Consider the following 26574-nt stretch of genomic DNA (forward strand, 5'->3'; position numbering starts at 1 on the left):
TTAAAAACAAATTCATTAATCTAACTTCTATTCAGATTCCTGACAACGTCCGATGTCTCTTACAGTTAGATGAGAACTTCTCCTTACCTTTCTATAATAAGAAGAATACTATTGTTGAATTCCTCAAAAGTATTGGAGGCAACAACAGGAAATTACATATTAACACTTTGCTAAATATTAGGAACCGTTCGATCCCGATTATTAATAGCATTTTTTCGTTCTCACCTAAAAAATCCCCACTGTGTGGGTCTCGACACCCGGTATATGTAACGTCCGGGAGAAGTTGTTCCATGCGAGAGAAGATATTACCTTACGGGCAGGCGTGCCCTTATGTACAATACTTTTCCGTTTGTGTTTTAAATGCGAGTAAGGACAGCTCGTCGCGGCGACAGGTGTTATTTGTACTCGCGAAGGGCGGGAAGGCACCTTGGAGTGCAGAACGGGCTGCCGGTCTCGTAGGCGCGCCGTATAGAATACGGATCCAAACAATACTTAAAACTTAAAATATCACGATATCAGTAAGTAAAGAAATAATAATAATTTATGGATCTATATGTCACTTCTTACTATTAGATCATATGTTATTTACAACTTCATTCAATTATATATTTTAAAATTATCAATCTTTGCTAAAACAGAGAATAGTAGAAAGCATAAATACAGAGTGTTCTCTCTTTTAACCAAAAGTACAAACTGTTTTCTGCTTAAATTGGGATCTTTTATATTTTTATCCCAAAACATTTTTCGAATGGGCTATGTATTCACATTATCAATTACATCTTGAATTGCAAGCAAGGACTATTATTCATCTCAAAATCTCGGGTACTTGCAACTCATGCATTTGCATAAAAGTGTCACGGCGGTTTCGCACTGCGCGTGTACTTGGCGCGAGACTACCGTGTCTCTTGATTTGTTCTACTGAATATAATATATCAATCTGATACTATATTGAAGTTTAAATAACATAATATAATATTTAATTAAAGTAAGAAGCGAAATATACTTATATCCATAAATTGTCATTTTAAATATCATTTTCTTACTTATTGACATTGTGATGCTTTAAGTATTAATCATAATCTTTTTTACTACACAAAATGTATTAAAAATAATTAATATACTTCGGAGAAATCTTTATTATGCGATAGTGTCTGTTATACGTGCATATAAATACGATAGATTTTTCAGAAAAATAGTGCCTGTCAAACGTGCATATAGATACAGATCACTTTTTCGTTCTCTTTAACTTTAGCAACTTTTACAAGACAGCATATACGTACGTGTGCGATTTTGATTATACCTTCCTTTTTAGAGTCTATTCACACGAGGCGGTTTTGACGCTGTCGCGCGTGGCCGCGCGTTATCGCGAGGCGAGGTGCGACAACGCGCGCATACGTGCGTACGCGAAACGGCGTACGCGTCTACGACAAGCTTTGCGGCATTTTAGACCCATAGGACACTCGCCATCGCGCGTACGCCATTTTGCGTACGCGCGTATGCGCGCGTTGTCGCATCTTGCCTCGCAACAGCGCGCGGTTCGTGCAAACGCGCCGCAGAAACGCCTCATATGAACAGGCTCCTTGATTTCTTCGGTATCAGCTCCCTGCCGTCAATATATGTAATTTTTAAATCCAACAAGGAAATACTTAAATAATACAAAGTTTACAAGCATATATATGTATTTCTTAATAAAATAAAATATTTAGTCACAAACAAAATTACAGACAGAAGTATAACACTACAAAATAAACATATTTGATTAAAATTATTACTTTTTTTTGTAAAAAAAACTTGGCGCTGCTAGACCTCGAAATATAATAAAGTACTAGGTCGATATGTTGTCCATATTTAGCCAAAATTATAGTACTTTATTATAGTGCCTGCAGCATATTCGAGATGAACTGCTTTGCGGAATCCGATATCGTAGCCCAATACGGCCATGTGAATTCATATTAATCGCTCGGAATACGCTCAAATAATTCTTCCTGTTCGTTATCTAACGATACGAATGACGGAAAGCCGCATAAGAGAATATATAGAATTACTCCGGCCGCCCATACGTCAATCTAAAAAACAATATCAAGAGACACGGTTTATATATATAATATATATATATATATATATATAACATAAAAAAGAACTATACAAAGTATTCTTTTAATGATAAATACCTAAGTAAAACTTTTCCGGCATGTGATTCCTCGGTTTCGACAGAAGCATCGTGCATAACACGAATATCATCGTGAACGTCAAATGTGAACAGAGACCCGCTCTTTCCTCGTGCCTAATCGCAATATTACATACATTAAAATTATATGCCAACATTGTGATATTGCTTTATAAGTTTTATCATTTAGTATCTTTACCTTAGTTACAACAAAATCGTAAAACGTATAATGGTGCGGTAATATAAGATCCTCCTTGACATACATTAATTGATCTGCCATTACTGTTTTATTAAGCTCGCTGAATTCACGCCTCAGAACTTCTAAACATCTCTGAAGAAGCTGATAGATAGAATTACCTGTATGTGAAAATTTAATTTATGCAGCAGAACATTATATGTATATCACGCCAATGTTACTCCAAAAGTGACACTGGAGTATTTTAATCTTCATTATAACACTCCGACGATGGCCAGATCCATCCCAATAACTGAATGTGACTTCAATTTCTTCTTCCTTCAACGCGTTCTGCTTTCTAGCCCATTCTTGCCTCAATTCTTCTCTAAGTTTATTTTCCTCCTCCCTTTCCCTATCTGGCAAGAAACTTGTATCTACATCTGGATTTTTCTTAAACTTTTTAATTGCACATTTTCTGACTACGGGGCTTTTTCGGCATTGTCTTTGTTAGAAGACATCTCAGTTTCATCTTCGTCTTCGTCCAAATTAAAAAACAAAGATTGAATCTGTCTCTTCTGTTTGTTCTTTTCTGCCTGCTTCGCCGCTAGCGCTCTTTCACGTTCCTTCTATCAAAGCATAATATAACGTACAAAAACACAAATTATGAGATAATCGGGATTATAAAAAGATTGTAAGAAATTACTTGTGGGTATCAGGATTCGTGAGATGTTCGCTCAATTTAACGGCGGCTTTTCTCTTGCATTCCGCGTGACCGACGGTACATGCTCATTTCGTGGCATCTAGCCTTAGCATCTTTGTGATATCGTCATTATTAGGATTTTCTTTGTATCCTATCTTCTGAAGAAGTCCATCAAAAATTCCTGATACGTATGACTAGATGACATTCAGAGCACTGGGCAGAAATCACATATATATATATATATATGTGCGTGCGTGCGTGCGTGCGTGCGTGCGTGCGTGCGTGCGTGCGTGATTATTATCTATATATGTTCACGCCAAATTGCATATATAACATCGTGTTATTTTTACATAGGAAAATTATTACATATTAACTCAATAGGCGTCAAACTTGCATACATAAATGAATCTCGCGTTTTATGTAAAATTTTGTAAGAAACCGGTAACCTAACCTATACTACGTTTACGCGAGCGTTACTTCTGTAGTAACTTACGGTACGATAATTCCTCCGCGTAAACGGGAGATTTTATAGTAACTACGATGATATCGTATAAGTTACTACAGAAGTAATACTCACGTTAACGTAAACTACTATAATTCCTGTCACATGTACTTACAAGGGAACGGTCGGAAGTGTCCCTACCCGATTTGGATGCGCTTTGGATATGTTGTTGAGCATCAAAAAATATTAAACTCGTATTTTTTTTTTCTGCGTATCTCGACGTTTATTGGTTGAAAATATCCCTAAAAAATAACGACCGATTTGGATGCCCTTTGGATATGTTGTTGAGCATCAAAAAACATTAGACACGTGTTTTTTTTTAGTTGCGTATCTCGACGTTTATTGGTTGAAAAAATCCCTAAAAAATAACGACCGATTTGGATGCCCTTTGGATATGTTGTTGAGCATCAAAAAACATTAGACACGTGTTTTTTTTTAGCTGCGTATCTCGACGTTTAGGGGTTGAAACAACCCCTTGAAAATAACGGATTTTATAGTTTTTAGCGAATATTTTCGAAAATATAAGGCGTAACGACAAAACATTTGTACGAAATGTTTATGGCTTTTTGTGCTCTTTACAATGGCGTAATCAAATTTTTAAAATTTGTCATTTTTTAATTTAACCCCACCCCCACCTATTATTTTTGCCAAATATAACAATTTTTCCAACGCAAATTTAAGAGCGTCAAATGCCAAATACATCTATGTGTATTTTTATTATACCATTATTAGATTTTTGGCAAGACGAGATGATATGTGGTATAGGCGTCGCGCTGTAGGTAGGTGTTGCGTTATTTCTGTTCAGTTGCGCCGTACGCTTAAAAATTTCCATTTCAACTTCGGGATGACCGAAAGCGCTGATGCAAAGGCTAGCGCAAGGCACTGACAGCGCTATTTCGAGAGTCCTAGACTAGCAACGGAATGTCGACTCCGACATTATAAATACCGCCGAATTGTAAGATCGGGCGGGCAGTCGCAAATCATAATCTGAACGAACAGGTGCGTCACATTAACCACTACAATAATATACTATCCCGGTTACGGCACAACAAAATCAACAACCAAATTCACGCATTTGAATATCATTTGCTTGTGTCATAATTCCGAAAAGCAAGCATTTCAGATCATAAGTCTGAAGTGTAAAGAACTGTGTTGTAGACTCGTGTGAAGTTTGCCACCCGAGCCAAAGGCGAGAGCGACAAATCACACGAGTCTGAAAAACGCTGCTTTCTTTCCTTGGTGCACAATATACTATAGTAGGTGCTTACAACGTGACATTTTATGAACAAAAAAGATTATATAGTCACTGGCAAAGAATTGAGTAAGAGCTGAATAAAAAATTATATTCAATATTCAATATCAAAGAAAAAAGTAACAAGCGTAAGAAACCAATAAAAGTTAACAATAAAAATGCACTTACATGTTCACAAAACGACAGCGTACAACACAGTTCTTTACACTTCAGACTTATGATCTGAAATGCTTGCTTTTCGGAATTATGACACAAGCAAATGATATTCAAATGCGTGAATTTGGTTGTTGATTTTGTTGTGCCGTAACCGGGATAGTATATTATTGTAGTGGTTAATGTGACGCACCTGTTCGTTCAGATTATGATTTGCGACTGCCCGCCCGATCTTACAATTCGGCGGTATTTATAATGTCGGAGTCGACATTCCGTTGCTAGCCTAGGACTCTCGAAATAGCGCTGTCAGTGCCTTGCGCTAGCCTTTGCATCAGCGCTTTCGGTCATCCCGAAGTTGAAATGGAAATTTTTAAGCGTACGGCGCAACTGAACAGAAATAACGCAACACCTACCTACAGCGCGACGCCTATACCACATATCATCTCGTCTTGCCAAAAAGCTAATAATGGTATAATAAAAATACACATAGATGTATTTGGCATTTGACGCTCTTAAATTTGCGTTGGAAAAATTGTTATATTTGGCAAAAATAATAGGTGGGGGTGGGGTTAAATTAAAAAATGTGACAAATTTTAAAAATTTGATTACGCCATTGTAAAGAGCACAAAAAGCCATAAACATTTCGTACAAATGTTTTGTCGTTACGCCTTATATTTTCGAAAATATTCGCTAAAAACTATAAAATCCGTTATTTTCAAGGGGTTGTTTCAACCCCTAAACGTCGAGATACGCAGCTAAAAAAAAACACGTGTCTAATGTTTTTTGATGCTCAACAACATATCCAAAGGGCATCCAAATCGGTCGTTATTTTTTAGGGATATTTTCAACCCCTAAACGTCGAGATACGCAGCTAAAAAAAAACACGTGTCTAATGTTTTTTGATGCTCAACAACATATCCAAAGGGCATCCAAATCGGTCGTTATTTTTTAGGGATATTTTCAACCAATAAACGTCGAGATACGCAGAAAAAAAAAATACGAGTCTAATATTTTTTGATGCTCAACAACATATCCAAAGCGCATCCAAATCGGGTAGGGACACTTCCGACCGTTCCCTTGTTAGTCGCGTAAAAGAGTCACGGTGCGGTCTCGCTTTGCATGTACTTGGCGCGAGACACTACCGTGTCTCTTAATCACTCAACTTAATTTACGAAACATGGAATTTTTCACATGTATTTATACTAATATAAGAAATATATATAACTCACCAACTGTCAATCAACATTATCAACAACAACGTCAACGATCGCCGCACATACAAAATGTCGCCGCACACGCGGAAAAGAAGTAATACATAATGTTATATGTATATTATATTTTAGATTTTCCTCGGGTGAAGATAAGATCGCAAACGCGATATGTATTACTAGATTATAATAACTGACTGACAGCGCGCTGTCCACGCGAACGCACTGAGCGACGAGCGTAGGGAGCGCACACCTACATATGTCACGTACGCGTATATGCTGTCTCTTTTCAGTGTAGTAACACTGTCATGGAGGGGACCCGGGGAAACGCTTAATTGTAAAATTTACTATTTCAGACTTTGCATCGTAATATCTCCGCTCGTAGGGCACGTAGCGGAAAAATAAACACTCTTATTTGTAAATCGACTCAAGCTATTGATCAAGCCTACTTAGAACTTGATCCGTTCACTCGTTATTGAGATCTCAAAATCTCGGGTACTCGCAACTCGTGCGTTCGCGTAAAGGAGTCACGGTGCGTCTCGCTCCGCGCGTACTTGGCGCGAGACACTACCGTGTCTCTTGATAAAATGTATATTATAATTTTTATATTGTATAACTAAATATATTCATAGAAGTTATTTCAATAATATGGTAAAACTTCTGTTTAGAGGAGGCAGCTTCTATGGCCTTAACCTTGACATATGTTGTCAAGATCGTGATCCAGAGCGACATTCAAAAGGTTTAGCCGTCGCTCGTTGTTTGTTAAAAAGTTATTAATAAAAGAAGTTTAAAAAATATAATAGTTTGTCAGTACTAAGGGAAGTAATTTGCTGACATGTATGTATAGACAGTACACATGTAGGTGGGAGTAGATGGGGTTGGACTTAAGTTCAGGTGGAAAGTTGAAAACCCGAATCGTACAATGATAGACCTCGTTTCGCTCTGTAAGTAGGGGTGGGGTAGGATGGGGTAAACCTCGTTTCACATGGATGGTTCTCTGGAGCATTGTACTTTCCACGCAAAGCGAGGTCCATCCCACTCTATCCTATCCCTGTTTAGACGAAATTAGGTTTATTATTGTACGATTGGGGTTTTCCCCAACTTTCCACGCGAACCGAGGTGTAGCCCCACCCACCCCTGTCTGCGGGGGAGGGACGACAGTTCCTCCCCCACCCACATGTATACTGTTTATACACACTGTAACGTTGCGGCTCGCCGCTTCGTGGCACCGCCCCGCCGCCGTCACAAGGCGCGGAAATTCGCGCCCAGGGACGAGCCAGAGAGGCGACGACGAGACCACTGGGATCCCGGACGGCGAGAGCAACGCGGCAGGTGTGCGGCGCGTGAGGCAGCGATGGACAAGGCCGCCGATAGCGGGACCTCAGACGCCTGGGAAAAACCCGGCCTCAGCAATTTGCCTCCACGAAATACCGGCCCGCGGGGTGGCTGATCACCGCCCCGAGGTCAAACCGGAGGCACACCGGCCAGAACGAAGTCCAGTCCGCTACCCAGGGACAAATTGAAGGAGTCGGGAAGGGGGTGCCACATCGATACCGCAATCGAGCGGATTTAGTGAGACATTCTCTGGTCGTCCGTCGGCGAGTCCGAACGTTCTAAGTAAGATTCGCGATAGCCGCCCCGAGTCGGGAGAATCTGTTACGCTGCGACGATCCTTGGTACAAGGTGACGGCGAGGATTCCTACGAGAAGGCATTGCATCGGTGAGGTTGCCCGCAAGTAATAACGACATGTGAAGCCACGACGCCGCCCTCCAGCGCGCTCTCGTTCGGGAAAACGTTTGTAATATCGCGACACGTACGGTTCTTTGAGACTGAGTATCGAATGGCGATCGACAGCAAGAGCGAAAGGCCTCAGGATGGTATCGTGGCCGCGGAATCGTGATAAAGATGTGATAGCGAGCCTCTGGAGATCGCGATAGATTTGTTGGCGAAATCCGGTAATGCGAATCCGCTTTCGTGTAATGCCCGCGCTCGTGGTTGCGTCTCGCGCACACGGTGTTCACGGCGTATCGAATTACCAAATATTACTTATATTGGAATGTCGTCCGCGTCGGCACATTAATCGCGTCAACATGCCGTTCATGTTGGTTAGTTGCAGTAGGGTATTATTCGTGTTAGGATAGTTATGTTCGGATGCGTTGTTTCGGTAATTGCGTGTGAGAATTAGCCGTGCTGGCTGGAGAACGTTATTCGCGTGGTTTACTCGATTCTCGCGATAGGCTCATGGCCTTCATGACTGCGTGTTATTATTGCTCGCGGTAATTCCGTGTTTTTCCTCGCGTTCGTTCTAACATTTCGCGTCATGCCGAGTACCTCGACGTATCGTTCTTCGCGTTCGAAAATCACTAGAGACAGTGTACCGCATTCGATCTGAATGACTGGCGTTAACTTTAGTTATTTCGTACGTTAGATTAAGTCCGTATTTTTGCGTTAGTTATTGTATTCCGCGTCTCCTTGCGATCGCGCCGAAAGTTATCTCGCGTTATTGCGTTGCGTTCGGTCCTCATTACGTTGGGACGTGGCTTGCGCCACGATTCCTATTTGCGCTAGCTTAAGATAATTGGCGACAGAATTCTCGTGCGACTCTATACGTGGCGTTCACGCGCTCCGAGCATGACGTACCGTCCCCTCGCGATCTTTCCGTTTACTGTCGATGTTTCATATTAATCATAAGTTTTATTCTACTGTATTTCTCTGATTTAATCACAGCGCATTCTGCGCGTTTACTATACGATAACGTTCAGTTCTGGCGTCCGCGCTACCACTATTTTTGTTGTTTTATTTCTGACGCCCGCGTGATTGATTATTTGATTTGTCCGATTGACTGAAGCCAAATTGGCATTTATTGTTTCACCCGAGAATTACTAAAGAATAAATGTTATTCTTGACTTGTTAATCGCTTGAGTTCGTGGCCTTATTTATTGTGTGTCACCCCGCCGAATATCGCGCTGCCCTTCATCAACCTCGCCCCCAGCCCTTAGGTCGAGATAGCCATTTCCTCGCACACCGACTTACTTCGTTTTGCGTCTTCCCTTTTTTTTGTCGCAGTTTCGCGGACGCGAATTTACGCGTCTGGCGCCCAACATTGAAATCGTTTCGGGAAGTGTCGGAGGTGCGAGCGAATCGTCGGAGAGGCCTATCACCTTTCTCTCCTTTTCCCCTTTTGATCCGGCACACGCCCCAGACCGCTCCGGGAGTGAAAAAGTCGTGACAACACATATTAGCAAATTAATTCCCTTATAGATCTATTCCGTGTACGTACATGTGGGCGGAATCCCTGTTCCGCCCATGCATTCAATAAATAATATTTACAATTATAATCATACAATTATGGTTAAAGCAGAAAATACTTTGTATTCATGTTTTCTAACACATAAAATTGTATATATATATATATATTGTGACGTGACAAATGTCACGTCCCTCACCCCAGATGGGAGATCGGCCGAGGGAGGCGTCAGGGATGGTGCCTCCGCCCGGGGCGGGCGGAGGGCGAACGTTTAAGTTAGGATTAAGATCTGTTACGAGCGTTACAGGTATCGAGGGAGCGCGGAGCAGATGGCCAAGGTCACGGAGTTTGTAACGGCGTATGCCACACCGAGGGATTTACAGCTGGACAGCAGGGAGCTTCCAAGGACGGACGGTCGACGGACGGATCACGCTGGAGTCCACAGCCGGAGCAGCCGCTGACCTGTCAAGGCACCCACATAACCCGCACAACAGCACTGCAGCCCGGAAACGGAGAACCCGAGAGGGGAGACGCCCCGACAAAGGTCCCCGTCGAGAAACGGGGTCACCACCGGGGAACCGCCGCCGGTCGACGAGCCATGGCCCGTCCAGCCTGGCCGTCGAACAACCGGATGATGAGTCGCGGCCTGGACAGCCGGTCTTACACAAGCGGGCTTTAAAACTACCGCCGGCGGACGACAGCGGATGCGGGGGGTGCCCTCGCAAGGCACGGCGACCGCCTAGAGGGATCGCTGGCAGGCCAGGGCGCAGCACCGACCGGGCTAGAGAAACCGGCGCGCGCAAGCGCGCGCGGGCCCAGCGTGGTCCCGCTGGGCCGAAGGAACGCCACTGTCGTGCGAGCCGCCATCCTGGTACCATCCAGCCCTGCGAGCCGAACGACGAGCTGCCGGAACAAGGAATCTATTGTAAGGCCACTGCTCAGCCTCCCCAGAGTAAGATCATTGTAATACTAAGGCCCTCCCGGGAGTCGCGTTGTGCCGCGAGAATAGATGAAATCCGCCGTAACCTGAATAATACCGAGTACCATACCGCGGGAGGGCCCGTGCAAAAAAGTGATCGCGAGTGCCCGTCTCGGGGATGCAAAAGTACGGTCGCCGACAGTCAGCGTGTGTGATTTCGTCGTGTGTAATTTCGTTGCGTGTAATTTCGTTGAGTGTGATTTCGTTGAGTGTGATTTCGTTTGCTTGACCGTGCCGTAGTTTCGGGAGGTTGCTCTCGCGCGTGTGAGAGCCTCGGGATTATCGTTGCCGGTTAGGTTTGCGCTAATTATAAGTGGATGTCCGTGCGTTTCATCGGGATTAATGACTCACGGTTGTGTCGCGTTTACGAGTGAGTCCATTCGTGCGTCTCGTGGGGAGTGAAGACCCCCAGCTCGGTCGCGGTAGATTGTAAGGAAATTGCGATAGTGATAAAAGTGGGACCTCGTGCGCTTGTTAGAAGTAAACGTTTTCAAGTATTTCGCGTTTGACCGTCCGGATAGGATTCGCTGCAATTTATGTCGGGGAATAGTCTTGTACGAATTCGACCGGGATTGCCGTGCAGTTCAGCGACGGAATGAGTATCGCGCTCGTGGGGTGACACGTGGCGCGTACTCGAATTCTGCTTGTTCGTCGTGGAACACACATACCTTCCACTTATTATCTGCATTAAAATAAAATATAATTTCATGTTCCTTGTTACTCGGGTGTGTTGATTGCGCTACGCTCCCTCTCCTCTTCCAACCGCGATTAATCAAAGAAACCCACGCCTGAGAATACTGCGATCTCGTGTATCGTGGAGCGAGGAATCGCACCTGGCGCCCAACATTTACAACATAAAAATATTCAGTCGAGCTACCATCTGGGTTTCGGAGAGAAGTATCGCGAGTTATAAAAAGATCTTTAGTGAATAAAGCGACGGTGCGCTCCTTCACGGCCGGCGAGACCGTGAGGACATCGTCGTTGTCGTTACAATATATGTATATATATAATATATATAGGACTCTCGAAATTGGAAATTCGTAATAGTATGGCTATGAGAGTCAAACGCATTTGTCTGTGCGTAGATGATCAGAATCACTGATTTATTCCAAATCCATTCCAAATAAATTACAATCGAACGTTTCAGCTTATAGATCGAGCCATCTTCAGCGATATCAAACGACGAATAAAATTAAAATATTGCACAGTTCTCCATTCCAACGTGGTAAGTTTCCTGCTTGGAGATTTCAAGAAACGAAATTGAAAAAGACTACTAGATCCATATCTGTAAAAATAGTTACCTTATTACACCAAGTATTAATTAAAAATTCTATGGTAACTTACCAAATAGTCTGGAGAACAAATGCATCAAAATAAGCCAAGCGAGGCGGGTATATAAATGTGGTGTGAACATCACAAAAAAAATGTATAATCTGTACAAGGGATTCTGAGATCCCGACGGCACGACGCACGAAACGGTATTAACAGGCAGATGTTTTAAGTCAAATTATACAACGTGTAGGTCAAATAAGTAAGAAATAAAACTAATAAATATTCGGTGTATAAACAATGAAAATTGTAAACGTGTAGGTCAAGTCAAATCATAAAACGTGTCGGTCAAATAAGTAAGAAAATAAAACTAATAAATATTCGGCGTATAAACAATGAAAATTATAGATGAAGCCAGTAAGAAATGAAACTAAATATTCTATGTATAAGCAATGTCAGGTGTACGACGCAAATTGTTTCTGGACATGGTTTACAATTTATTTAGAATAGACACGTATGCATGGTGCATAAACTCTGTATCCGTTTGCAAGTTGAGACTATTCTTTTGTAACTTGATATGAGACATCTCTGAAACAAGTCGTTTTCCTAAATATCGTTCCCTACCTAGGATTTCAACGTTCTCCCAATCAAATTCGTGGTCAAAATTAATTCTGTGTTCGGTAATAACAGACTAGGTTGTTGTATTTTTGCGAATATGGTTACGATGTTCCGAAATTTTAGTTTTTAATTGCCTCATCGTCTGACCAACATATGACGCGTCGCAATTTTTACATGAAATTTTATACACCACATTTTTATTTGATTGGATAAGGCGAATATCCTTCTGCCCTTTAATAAACTTATCAAGTTTATTCAGACTATAGAACGACAAGTTAACATCTGTAACAACTTTTAAATTTTTTGGATATATTAGAGACATATAGTACTGTAAACCATATACGTTGTCTCTCTTTGTTCGTTGATGGAGGTTTATTCTGTTTTCGATTGCATTTGTTTAGCAAAGATTTAATTCTAGTATTAATAGTGTTAAAAATGAATGTCAACGGGTAGTCGTTCTCTAAGAGAGTGTCTATTACGAAAAAAGAGGCACAGTTATGGGCATGGTTGATAAGGCATTTCTACTTTCACATCCGAAATATTATTTAAAAAATCTTAAATTCGTAATAGACACTCTCTTAGAGAACGACTACCCGTTGACATTCATTTTTAACACTATTAATACTAGAATTAAATTTTTGCTAAACAAATGCACTCGAAAACAGAATAAACCTCCATCAACGAACGAAGAGAGACAACGTGTATGGTTTACAGTACCATATATGTCTCTAATATATCCGAAAAATTTAAAAGAGTTGTTACAGATGTTAACTTGTCGTTCTATAGTCTGAATAAACTTGATAAGTTTATTAAAGGGCAGAAGGATATTCTCCTTATCCAATCAAATAAAAATGTGGTGTATAAAATTTCATGTAAAAATTGCGACGCGTCATATGTTGGTCAGACGATGAGGCAATTAAAAACTAGAATTTCGGAACATCGTAACCATATTCGCAGAAATACAACCACCTAGTCTGTTATTACCGAACACAGAATTAATTTCGACCACGAATTTGATTGGGAGAACGTTGAAATCCTAGGTAGAAAACGACGATATTTAGGAAAACGACTTGTTTCAGAGATGTCTCATATCAAGTTACAAAAGAATAGTCTCAACTTGCAAACGGATACAGAGTTTATGCACCATGCATACGTGTTTATTCTAAATAAATTGTAAACCATGTCCAGACACAATTTGCGTCGTACACCTGACATTGCTTATAAATAGAATATTTAGTTTCATTTCTTACTGGCTTCATCTATAATTTTCATTGTTTATACGCCGAATATTTATTAGTTTTATTTTCTTACTTATTTGACCGACACGTTTTATAATTTGACTTGACCTACACGTTTACAATTTTCATTGTTTATACACCGAATATTTATTAGTTTTATTTCTTACTTATTTGACCTACACGTTGTATAATTTGACTTAAAACATCTGCCTGTTAATACCGTTTCGTGTGTCGTGCCGTCGGGATCTCAGAATCCCTTGTACAGATTATACATTTTTTTTTGTGATGTTCACACCACATTTATATACCCGCCTCGCTTGGCTTATTTTGATGCATTTGTTCTCCAGACTATTTGGTAAGTTACCATAGAATTTTTAATTAATACTTGGTGTAATAAGGTAACTATTTTTACAGATATGGATCTAGTAGTTTTTTTCAATTTCGTTTCTTGAAATCTCCAAGCAGGAAACTTACCACGTTGGAATGGAGAACTGTGCAATATTTTAATTTTATTCGTCGTTTGATATCGTTGAAGATGGCTCGATCTATGAGCTGAAACGTTCGATTGTAATTCATTTGGAATGGATTTGGAATAAATCAGTGATTCTGATCATCTACGCACAGACAACTGCGTTTGACTCTCATAGCCATACTATTACGAATATAATATACTTTTCTATGCCAACTATTCTCTGCTTAAACAAAAAGACTGTTTAACATATTAACAATTCTGCTGCTTTAAGACTTTCCTTCGTTCATACATGTACTATTTCCACATACATATTAGTCGTTTATGTTTTTCAATACTCAAAATAACTGCTGTATTTTTCAAACTATTTTTGTTAATAACTTTTTAATAAAAAAACAAGCAACAGCTAAAACCTTCTGAAGGATGACCTCTATAATATATGTCAAGGTCAAGGTAATAGGAGCTGCTTCCCCTACATAGGAGTTTCACTATTAATATTACACAGTAATTTAATAATAACAAACTCTTACAGATTTATAATAATAATAATTATTAAAAATGTTTAATAATATTATTTCAGAGTTTCTACAGTCTGGATTTACTGGAATATGTACGTTTAAAAAGATTTTAAGATATTTACAAAATTGGAAAGGTACATGCATACAAAATGAATTAACAAATGTTAATCAATTTTTATTCACTGTGACATACAGTAATTTCACAGTTATTAAATCTCTGCCGTTATTCAACAATACATTTACTATGAAACAGGTAAATTTTATTAACAAATTTGTAAAAATATGAAGAATCTGTATAACATTCTACATTAATTTCAGATATGTCAAAGCAACATTTGTTTGCCAGTAAAAATTCATTACTGTCTGAAGTCATTTTCTGCATGTAACAGAACTAACATATCCAGCATATCGGGATTTTGCATGAACTCGATTTGTATCAACATTGTAAAAGGTTTGAAATATGTGATTAGTCACAATGGTTCCGCTGGTATCAACACTATTGATGCATATTTTAATATAGGAAATGCTTCTCATGCGTTTTATCAATATTTCGAGGTCGAATACAATTGGATAGATTTAAATGACACAAAAGTTTTCATTCGTAGTGGAAATCCTGGCTACGTAATGGGTAAGCCGATCATTGTTGGCGTTTCTCATGCTAATAAAAGCGATAATATTTTTTTCAACAGAACTGATGGATTTCTTACATTGCCTTTGACTGAAAAAAATGGAGAATGTGACCGAATTAATAGACATATCATCGTATTCGGTGAAGATATTAGATTAACATGCTCTGTCAAATTATTTATCAAGAATTTTACTACAATATCTTGCGCGGAGCTACAAAATCTGACTATGAGTCTTTTGCTAAAGAACTCTTTCTTAAATATAAGTCAACATTATAGTACTTATGTCTCAAAATTGGGTAATTTTTCCAGCAAAAATGCTGTTGATTGGTTGCGTGTTGTGTTTGATAGGATACCACGAAATATAGTAACTGCGCATACAATCGGAAAACGAATCTTATGTTCGGGATTAGTTACATCTATGCATGTGAATATCCTTTATTCTATGTTGTCAAAACCCAAAACATTGACGAATTATAAAATATTGGGTGTTGGAATTGCATTCAGCAAGGAAGAAGACGTTAGCTGGACCAAATGTGCATTAAAGAATTGTACAGATGTCCTCCATGTCAATATTATTTCTTATGTCAATTTTCATGATGTTTCAAAGCCATCCAAATACTATTTTGCTGGCGGGCCTAATTTAGATATCACATTACCTTATGATTTCTTCTATCCTTTCTTAAATGATTCAAGAATTATAGAAATACCAAATATATCGATGTTTTTAATCACATATGTATTATGGATATTATATTTGTATTTAATTTAGTGCATATTTATTTCATTAATTTAAGATTAAATTTTATTCATTTTTAGTTATTTTATTTTTGTATATACAAATTACAAAATCTGTACATCTAAAACTACGAATATTAACATTAACCTAAATATTTATTGTATTCTAGAATTCTCATATTTAGAGTGATATATCTGCATTTTAGAGGTAAAGAATCGTATCTCTATTATTATTAATTCAGAGAAGACAAGGTTTAAAGTTTTAAATAGGGAAATAATATACAAGGTGTTTAGCGTAACAGTCCCGCACTATTTTTGAAACGCTTTCGAAAAAAAAAAAGATTGTAAGATAAGTATTTATCTGCTTTATGCTACAACTCGCAATTAAAAAAATTAAAAAAATTTTTTCAGAAAAAAATTAATATCACATTCTGAAATAGCATCATACTATTTTTTTTCCATAATATTTAAAGAGAGTTTAAGACAAATTCAACACACTATAAGAAATGTCACTTCTATTGATATTTAATATTTGCAACATTATCTTGTGTGAATAGCAGTACTTATAAGCTCTGACTAAAAGTGTAAACATAAACATTGAAAGTTGTTTGGAAACAACTTTTGCAATGTAAACATATAATATCAGTATTCTTCGTTTTCTTTTGAAGTGGATATTAATCGTTGTTTTTATAGCAGCAATGAATCATTATTCTAATTCAGAAAAAGTGACATATGTGTATGTTATTAATATTTGGTGAATGTAAAAGAAATTCTCGTGAAACTGCAGTCTTGTACAGAGAGCGATATTCAGATAGAAATTATCCGTCAGAGAAAACTTTCAGAAACATTGAACAGCAGTTGTGAGAAACTGGAAAATTTTCTGATGGAAAACGTCCTAATTAAAGTCATGTACAAATAATGATAGTTATGCAATAGTATTGACTCATTTTTATGTAAATCCACATACATCGATTCATGCTATTGCTGCTGATACGAATATAGGGGAACTGTGCCTAATATCGCCTTGTTTCTAATTCCGCATCTACGATATTGAGACTGTTACGTGTTGCATTCTATCAGTGAACAGTGGAAACTGTTGAACATTACTGCTTTGGACGATCTTTTGTTTTATTTTAATTGATATTGTGATATAAAAAGTTGCGTAGCAGTTCATAATTTTAACGAGGTTTTGAAAATTCGCAAGAAATATCTTTCGTTATTAATATAGCAAAAAAGGTATGTACTAAGAACGAATCTTATGTACCCTATTTTGAGTTGTTTCTATTTCCAGCATATATTGTGTGTCATAATTGTATTTTTAATAAAAATGTGTAAGGGTGCGATATTAGGAACACTTTTTTTCGATGTCGTCAAACGCTACTTTTTCTGTTTTTCTTCAGAAAAGATAGTTGAAGTAAATTTTGAACACGGCCATGGAGATTATATTACAATAATCATAGAATAAAATGATGCGGTTTAGTTTTATTCTTATAGGAGTTTTCAGTCAAGATTCTGGTTTTAAAAAACAGAGTGCGATATTAGGTACAGTTTTCTTATTAGTTGGAAGTGTACATAAAATAACGGTTAATATGCATAAAAGGTCAAACCTGACCGATGATTTTGACCTTGACATATGTTGTCAAGGTCATCATCCTGAGTAACCTTCGAAAGGTTTTAACCGGCGGTCGTTGTTTATTAAAAAGTTATTAATAAAAAAAGTTTGAGAAATATAGCAGTTATTTTATATAAAAATAGTACATATATGAACAAAGGAAAGTCAAGTTTAGACAGTATTGTATTTTTCACGCAAAACAAAGTTTACCCTACCTCACCTCACTCCTGCTTACAGGGTGAAACGAGGTTTATCATTGTACGGTTCAGGTTTTCAACTTTCCACGTGGAAGGAGGTTCACCCTCCACTCCCCCCCCCCCGCCTACATGTGTACGTTTATACACACATCAGCAAATTACTTCCTTTAGCACTAATACAAATTGTTATATATTTGAAACTTCGTTCATAACTTTTTAATAGAGAACGACCGCCGCACAGTGGGGCGAATCTATCAGGAACCGGATATTGGACGAAAAAATTAAAAACGTATGATTCAAATTTTGACGAGATTTTATGTTAATATATATATTCTAAACTATAAATAAATGTACTTAATTGATTTTATAATAATTAATTTTATCCCTTGTTCTTTCCTCAAAGTGATCTGATAAAGTATGACATTTTCGTGAATACTGAAATTTCAGTAATTCGATAGGTTACTTTCTAAAGTCTCTGCCAAAAGCATAACTGCGAATATGAGTTAAATGCCTATCAAAACTTATTTATTAGGTTTCAAGAAACATATTTCTTTTAGTTTTATGTCATTTAAATATTATTATATATTAATAAATATACACGACATATTCGACTATTAAAAAAATTTTTACTTCAATATTCAAACAAGAAGAAAATTTGTGGAATGGGGTGGAATGAGGTAAACTCTGCTCCATTTGATAGGGCAAAGTGTCTAGTTTTTGGACATATATGGTTATTCATTCCCCTTCGTCCCCCTTTAATAAGAAAATTGACATCAAAATTCACTCGACATGGTCGAACGTCCACGAATAGCTCAGTGGACGATGTTCGATCATGCCGAAAAGCGCTCGGTGGAGGCAGAGTGCGGAGGCTCTACTCCCGAGGAAGGCTGCGAGCGGCTAGATTGAGGAAAAAGGCGCGAGTCCAACCACCGAGAAGCGCTCGGTGAAGGCAGAGTACGGTGGCTCTACCCTCGGTGGAAGGCTGCAAGCGTCTGGAAACGAGACGGTATCCGGCGAGACACACTTGGTGGAGACAGAGAAGCGCTCTGCCCCCGTTCGGATAGCCCTGTGGATGAGGAAGCTGGTCGTTTGCCGAAACACGCTCGGTGAAGACAGAGTATGCCAAAAGCTCTCTACCCTCGTTCTAGCTAGCTGCGGATAAGCGAATGCGGGAGTTCAAGATCGGTGCGGTCGGTGAGCAAGTTGATCGTGGAATTGCAATTTGCGTTAACAACGCTCGGTTTATATACACGCCGCGGCGGCGTTACGGAGTGGCAGGGGTAGCGACGGCAATCGCGAGCGCCGGGATGGTGCGGCGGAACGGTCGGATTATGGCGTCCCGACGCGCGACGCCGCGATTGCGTTCGGCGGTCTTCGGTAGCTTTTGGCATCGCTCGACGCTTCGAGACGGTTGCCGCGGTAAGTCCGTTCGCGGACTTCCTATCATTTACAAAGGTATTAAAAATAAGGTGGGCACACCGTGCCCGTTTCTTGCCCGGCAGATGGTCGGCCGGGCGGTCTCGGCTTGATGTTCAGCCGGAATGATGCGTATTACAGGGCGCATCGTTACAACATCATGTATTAATACTGAATTACCCAAAGTCGCGTTGGAAGCATTGAAACAAAAAATCATGCTTTTCACGAAGACTTTGAAGTCAAAATGGATAGCTAGCCATTACGTTTACAACAAATTTATTACAAAGAGTGAAAATTGGTTAAATTGTGAATTTTCTTTTCCGAACAAAGTACTAAATTTAATTCCTACTGTTTGAGATCGTGCAATTAGTACGGAAAATCGCGTCATGTCAGGAAGTAGATATAAGATATTCAGAAATGCTCGCGCAACATGTATGCATGCAGGGAGGGCGATCGAAGAGATAAAATCTCCACCGTGTCATCTTAATCGCATTGCAAATAGCTTCTTCAATATTAAATTCGTCAGTATAGCATAGACCTTTCTATCGTTCGTATTCCAGAAAGTTCGCTAATTTCCAGCAATAACATTGCCACAGCTGACCGAGTGCACGAACAAAGTCAAGCTACCGTTCTCATACAATAGAAAAATCCATGCTATAAACAAAACAAGCGCAAATAGGTAACGATCCTCGGATCATCACGTGCAAACGGTGACGTCAGCGCGATGACGTGGGCCGCCGATGGCCAATCACCCTCCCGAAATTCGTGGAAATTGGCCTGGAGGGAGTTTCGCCTCGGAGGTGATAAAAACACCGCCACTGCGCCGTGGGATCGATTTCGCTCGCAGATCACCGCTAGTACACCGCCTAGTATTTCGATACAACCGCTTGCACTCCGCTTAAACCGCTTTTCGCAAAGATATCCGCACTCGCTTAACCGCTCGCCGCTTTGCCGTGCTAAATTCTGTGCTAAATATCCGCACTCCCGGCACGTTGCCTGAAAAAGGACCCGTGTAAATAACTGTATATATTTAGTGAAATAGACATTGCTTATTTTTGTGTAAATCTGGACTTGCTGTTTCTCTTTGTTCCTTGTGGTCGTCTCGTTACCTCGCGCTACACCGCGCTACTGCGCGCTCTCGAACACCTACTTCTTCCCGTATACGTATGCCTCTTAATAGATCAAAGAGTTTTGTAGAATGTTCCGAACGACATAAAAGAAAGAGAACTGAGGAAGTACGGAATAATCCGGAAATGATATAATATATAATTAATATATAATTTTATCCAGAGACATCTCGAACACACATGTCAAAAAGATTAGACAATTCTGTGAAAAAATTGAAAATGGAACAGATTTAATTGATAGAGATACTGCATTAAGTACTTTTATTTCTGCAAAATTAACACGCTATCAATATAATATTATTCGTGACGTCACCAAATTTAGATTTAGAGCACTACTTAATTATTATCAAATTCAATTATCGAAAAAAGATTGTTTTCCACAGCAAGAAGCGATAGAAATTTCTAAAATAGGTGTTAAAGTCTCTCTACAAAGTCTTTTGGGTCATACTGCTTTTAGATTCATTAAACTGCTACGTTCTCGTTTAAGTGCATCTGCTGGACCCCGCACAAAACCACGTGAAAAAGCCGTTCATACAAATTGGCTAAAACTGTGGGAATCGGTAGTTTATGTGATGCTGATAAAAAGTTCATATGGGCGCGAAATTCGAAAATGGCCAGTTTTTAAGATACAAGAGGTCAAAAGTTGGGAATATGGCCAACAGATCTAGCTTACATGGGTTATCTACGCACGCATCGACGGCACTCATTGAGACGGAACTTGTTCCGCATTGAGACGGGACTTGTTTACAGGATGTGTGAAGACTGTCAGGATAAGCAATAGCTACGCAACATTCGTGCAGCTAATATGGCCAAGTTACTGATACGGCCAGATCGAGTATATGGCTCTTGGCTTGCGCTACCCGTTCTTAGCGCTATCCAGGATCAACGGCGTGGACGTGACGGGTGTTTGATCCCTTGTGTGTGTGTATCTGTGTGTGTGTGTATTTGTGTGTGTGTGTGTGTGTGTGTGTGTGTGTGTGTGTGTGTGTGTGTGTGTGTGTGTGTGTGTGTGTGTGTGTGTGTGTGTGTGTGTGTGTGTCACAGCAGAAATAAGGACTCCGCAGCTCGTCATTTCTGCAGTATTTAAATGACTCCAAACCCTCTCTGCTGTGTGTGTGTGTGTGTGTGTGTGTGTGTGTGTGTGTGTGTGTGTGTGTGTGTGTGTGTGTGTCTGTCTGGCTAATACCTCTAATACTTCTTCTTCGTTTGGTCGAAGTATTCTTATTCGTTTGCAAGGAAAGGTTCAATTATCTCGATCTGGTTAATGTCCATAGTTACATCTAACACACTTCGCAAAACGTTGATTGAGGGATACCGCACATTCAGTTCATGTCGGGCATATCCCATGTACCAAAGGATAGATGCTACATGGGCGCACGTCCCTAGGGTCCTAGCTCCGGCTTTACAGGTGCAGTAATAACCAAAAATAGGATCCTCTCTGTTATCAACGTCGAAGTTGTTGTAGTCATATTCCTCGTTGAATGCAATCCACGATGGATGTTGCGCAGCATTTCTGAATCGAGAAGAAACCCTTAGCCTCATAAAACCTGGTTCATTAGTATTTTGGTCAAGTTCGAGAACCCGCTCTTCTTCTTCCTCCTTTTCGTCTTCTTGTCCAGTTCTCAACGAAGTATCCTGGATGTATGCTGGTGATAGATTGACTTGATATGTTCCGTAGGTTAATTCTCGCAAGCATTCAATAGTCAACCGTGGAAACAATGGCATATGCGTTGCGGTTAACATGACCCATCGTGCTCGTCTCCGTCTGAGATTTTCCGCCTCTATTCTTGCTTCCACGACATTGGCTTCTCAAGTTTGATATAACATTTTTACAGCTAAATCAACATTTGCGTGCGGCATTGTAATCCGTAATATTTAATTATAATAGCTCCGGCAATGCGGAGAAAAGCATTCAAATTCGGAATATGAGATGTGTGTATGGTATTTGCAAAGAACTTAAATATATTTTTTAGATGGCCATTTCGTGCTTCCACTATCCATCTCGTCTTTGTCACAATACGTGCCTCATTTGCCTCTTTAGTTGTAAATTGATTCTGATTAGACCCAAGAAGAAGTGGCATTCTCGGGTCAATGCCAAGTCTCTGCAGGGTTGGGATAGCATCTCGGTACCCACAATCAAGAATAAAGATGTCTTGTGGTTGAAACCACTCTCGCATTCCTTCAAAATCTGAAATAAACTTATTCAAGAGAATCTTGGCATCATTATTTGCTGCATTTGAGAAGTAGGGTCCTTGAATATCTAACAAATAACCGTCTGGAGCCACAAACATAGAAGGTTTGACCAAATGTTTGCTTTTATGGACGCAGTATAATTGGCGCAATACTTTAAAACACGAACTCTTCTCAACGTCTAAATAAGTACAGTCATTATAGACGATCACTTTTGGATTTTGTGGTGTTCCGTTATACAAACGGTTGGAGAAAGCTGTTACATGTCTTTCTATGTAATCGTCTCTTGTGATGGCTCTAAAACCTATATTTTCACCAACAAAGCGTCCCATCAGAGATTGTCTAACCGTACATATCGCAAGGCTTGCAGCTTGTCTGGAAGTATAATAAAATATCACACATAAGAATTCGTCACTAAGGCCTTGTCGCAACTTGCAAAGAAAACATAAAAGATCTTTCTTACTCACATAACGATATCCTTCCGGTACTGGAACAGGATCACAGTAAGAGAAAAGATCAATAAAGTGTTCCTTAGAAATAGGAAAAATTGCCCTGAACTCCTCATCCGTCAAACCATTTTCGTCTTCATATCTACGCTGAGTCGTATGAGTTATTTCTTCACGTAGTGCTCCTAAAAATGCCTGTAATTTTTGTCCCTTCAATATATATGGTCTATTAATGTATCTTAGACCTTCTACAAAACCCTCTAGCAAAAAACCCCTGTCATCTAGATGATAATGGCAACATACGTACCTGATTGGAACGTAAATATTCCTCTTCACGAAGATGTTAACTCTACATCCTAATGTCAATCTGTGTATGTCATTACAATTATTACATACGAGACAAGTTTTAGAAGAGGTCTGAGATATAATGTTTAGTCGCAAACACTGTGGATCATTTTGTAGAATCTGTATTTCTCGGTGTATGCTTATATTACAATTTTTACATATCCGAGTGTTAGGGGTAATATCAGCTGGGAGTCTATCAGCTTCGTCACGTCTCATTACCGCAATTTCTCGAGTGAGTGCTTTTTCCTCGCTTATCAGCAGTACCATTTCTCGTGATACTAATGTATTATTGCAGATATAACACGGTATCCGGACTGTGAAAGCCATATTAGTAGAAATCCCTGAAAACGACTGTTATTGTGTGATGATTTTGCAAATGATATAACTAAATAAGGACTATAAAATGAATGTGTAGGAATGTTCAAAGAGGAGTGGTCTGGCTGGCTCTGGAGGAAAAAGTATATATTTAATTTAATTCATATAAGCTGTAGGAAATCTTCGATTTACAGCGAAGAGGAATGAGAGACGCTGCGGCTGAAGCCCTAAAAAGGACTGTAAAAATAGCTCTCAAAGAAACTGGTTGTTCAAAAAGCTTTAAAAAAAGAAGCATTCGAAATGTTCTGCAAGAACTCGAATATATGTGCGTTTATAATCTGCTACCTCGGTCCTTCTTAATACCGTAGGTTTGTTAATTCTGTAGCGTGAGACCAGCGCAGTAGTCTTAGCCCTCTAGCGCAGACCTGTCTAATGCGTAAATAAGAACAATATACGATGTCGCGTTTCTATAGGCTGTGAGCGCTATAGTGGGGGAAGCCTGTAGCGGTAAGAGTGGGATCGGGGGCTCTTTCGCTCTTCGTCCGCTACAGCAGGCCTGTCTAAAGCCCGGTCTACATAGGCCGCAGTTCGCAAAACGCAAGACACACGCACAGTCTCCATGTCAATCTAATCTCTTTGTGTATAGAGGTTAAGGGCCATCTACAATGAGTCGCAGTCGTAAGAGTCGTAAGAAATTGACCAATTACAGTTTATTATTCTCCTTGCGGTCGAAGAATAATGAACTGTAGATGGCCCTTTAGATTGACATGGAGACTGTGCGTGTGTCTTGCGTTTTGCGAACTGCGGCCTATGACATGAACTGAATGTGCGGTATCCCTCAATCAACGTTTTGCGAAGTGTGTTAGATGTAACTATGGACATTAACCAGATCGAGATAATTGAACCTTTCCTTGCAAACGAATAAGAATACTTCGACCAAACGAAGAAGAAGTATTAGAGGTATTAGCCAGACACACACACACACACACACACACACACACACACACACACACACACACACAAAAACACACACACAAACACACACACACACACACACACACACACACAACACACACACACACACACACAAACACACACACAAATACACACACACACACACACAAGGGATCAAACACCCGTCACGTCCACGCCGTTGATCCTGGATAGCGCTAAGAACAGGTAGCGCAAGCCAAGAGCCATATACTCGATCTGGCCGCATCAGTAACTTGGCCATATTAGCTGCACGAATGTTGCGTAGCTATTGCTTATCCTGACAGTCTTCACACATCTTGTGAACAAGTCCCGTCTCAATGCGGAACAAGTTCCGTCTCAATGAGTGCCGTCGATGCGTGCGTAGATGCCATGTAAGCTAGATCTGACCTCTTGTATCTTGAAAACTGGCCATTTTCGGACTTCGCGCCCATATGAACTTTTTATCAGCATCACATAAACTACCGATTCCCACAGTTTTAGCCAATTCGTATGAACGGCTTTTTCACGTGGTTTTGTGCGGGGTCCAACGATGATATCTAAATGGGGATGCGATGATGCTTCCGATCAATCGCGTTACAAGTTGAATTTTGATCATCCCTTATACGATGATTCTAGTATTTTTATATGCAGTTTTGTACCAATAAAAATTTATTCTAATAAAAATGGCGAAGTATTGTGGACAAACGATACCCCTTCCTCAACTCGTTTCTGTAGACCGATTGAATTCAAATTCGTGAAGGAAGAAGAAACTGAAGTCAAAGCTATTACTAAAAGAATTAAGGAAGAAATATCTTCTTTGATATCATCTGTTTCCGAAGAAGGTATTTCAATACAACATACGCTTTTATTTACTGTTACGTCCTGCGAACTCTACGATTTCCCTTTTTCGCGAAAATTCCTATTAAACAATTAAGATATCCCTTAAGGTAGGATAAGTAAACTGAGCACGGACGGTTATCAATCGGCGAGTGAGCTTTGAACTCTCACATTCCTTTTTTTTATATAACTATAATAGCTATTTGCCTAGGCGACCTTTCAAAGTAAAGTACTGACAGACGGAGCATACGTGATTGGATTTTTTCTATCAACTTTGTCTGGCTCATAACTATAAACCCGGCGACATGACGCGCCAAAAAGGCCTTAATCCCAGACAGAGTTTGCTTAGGATCTTTATTACATCGCGCGATTAGCTCAAAATTGCCCGCGCAATGTTCCGACAAACAGAAACGAGGTCTAAAACGGGCTTTTGGAAATCTTGTAAGAGCACGTGGCGGAAGTTTCTGTTTGCAATAAAACTGCGATTAAGATTAGATGGAATGCATTTGTCTGTCGGTACTGAAAATAGGGTCGCAAGATAAACTAAGGACCCAGAACCCTAATAAAAGAGAAATCGGCGATAGCCAAAAAATAAGATGAGTCACTGGAAGCATCGCTGGGTTGCACCCCCGATAGGACAGTGGGGGCCTTACGAGACGACTCATTAATAAACAGCCGCAAAAAACCGTTAACCATATCTAGCTCCCCAGGATAGGCGAAAACTTAAGAATCCACCTCTTGGGTGAAGACCATCCCACCCAATAAGAAATTCTTAAACACAAATTAGAAGAATCCCGCCAACCAAAAGTCCCAAAATGAAAACCAGACACATCCCACACGAAATCCACCCCTTTCATTCCTTTAACTTCCCTATATAAATCCCGACATTGAAGCGCTCAGCCTCTTCTCCTTGGACTTTAGTCTCGTGCACAACTTAAGCTTCAGTCTCTTCAGTCAACTTCGGTCTTAGAGTCTTCTGTCGCTTAAGTTGTAACCGATCAAGTTGTGCGCGTTAAAACTACGAGTGCTCACCGAGGAGCCGAGAATCACCAGATCCTACTTCACTTATTGTTAGATCAGCACCAAAAAGTAAGTCCTCTACATATATATATAGTGATATCGGTTTCCTTTTATCTTTATCTTATCCTTTTTTGTATTCACTCGTACATTCACGCGTTCGGGAAGTCTCTCGGTTAAACATTAATCTTTAAACATTAAACGTTAATCCTTTCAACCCTCCAATTCCCTTCACTATTC

General features: G+C 39.8%; 2 protein-coding genes across 17 annotated transcripts in view; one reads left to right on the forward strand and one right to left on the reverse strand.

Annotated features, from left to right (window-relative positions):
• The window catches only part of LOC139821114 (tectonic-3), a 169064-nt gene extending 151032 nt beyond the window's left edge, over nucleotides 1-18032 (forward strand). For 5 of the 8 annotated variants that reach the window (XM_071791891.1, XM_071791885.1, XM_071791884.1 and 2 more), the window contains 2 exons: nucleotides 14559-14749; nucleotides 14815-18032. In XM_071791891.1, coding sequence (XP_071647992.1) covers nucleotides 14559-14749; nucleotides 14815-15894 — 1271 coding nt within the window. In that variant the 3' untranslated portion in view covers nucleotides 15895-18032. The remainder of the gene's footprint in view (nucleotides 1-14558; nucleotides 14750-14814) is intronic. The other 3 variants (XM_071791889.1, XM_071791886.1, XM_071791888.1) reach the window with 3 other exon arrangements.
• On the reverse strand, nucleotides 167-5322 carry LOC139820639 (protein FAM50 homolog). Of its 9 annotated transcripts, none has more exons than XR_011734050.1 (5): nucleotides 4268-5242; nucleotides 3046-3786; nucleotides 2367-2968; nucleotides 2172-2284; nucleotides 167-2066 (listed from the first exon to the last, which is right to left on the reverse strand). XR_011734050.1 is itself a non-coding variant. In XM_071791044.1 (4 exons), the coding sequence occupies exons 1-4, from the start codon at nucleotides 4374-4376 to the stop codon at nucleotides 2042-2044; spliced, it is 312 nt and encodes a 103-aa protein (XP_071647145.1). In that variant the 5' UTR covers nucleotides 4377-5322; the 3' UTR covers nucleotides 167-2041. The 9 variants fall into 9 exon arrangements, 1 of the variants encoding a protein (XP_071647145.1); XR_011734054.1 differs by having other exon boundaries at nucleotides 2367-3255; nucleotides 3686-3786; nucleotides 4268-5237; XR_011734052.1 differs by having other exon boundaries at nucleotides 2367-3255; nucleotides 3660-3786; nucleotides 4268-5236.
• Nucleotides 18033-26574: the final 8542 nt, after the last annotated feature.

The sequence above is a fragment of the Temnothorax longispinosus genome, chromosome 10, assembly GCF_030848805.1.
Source record: "Temnothorax longispinosus isolate EJ_2023e chromosome 10, Tlon_JGU_v1, whole genome shotgun sequence".
NCBI lineage: Eukaryota > Metazoa > Arthropoda > Insecta > Hymenoptera > Formicidae > Temnothorax > Temnothorax longispinosus.

What these genes read in the sequence shown, in the direction of transcription:
- LOC139820639 (XM_071791044.1), bottom strand. An exon ending in ACGATTTTGTTGTAACTAAG is followed by an intron (nt 2,285 to 2,366) that starts GTAAAGATACTA and finishes TATTGCGATTAG; the next exon opens with GCACGAGGAAAGAGCGGGTC. An exon ending in GCCGGAAAAGTTTTACTTAG is followed by an intron (nt 2,067 to 2,171) that starts GTATTTATCATT and finishes ATTGTTTTTTAG; the next exon opens with ATTGACGTATGGGCGGCCGG.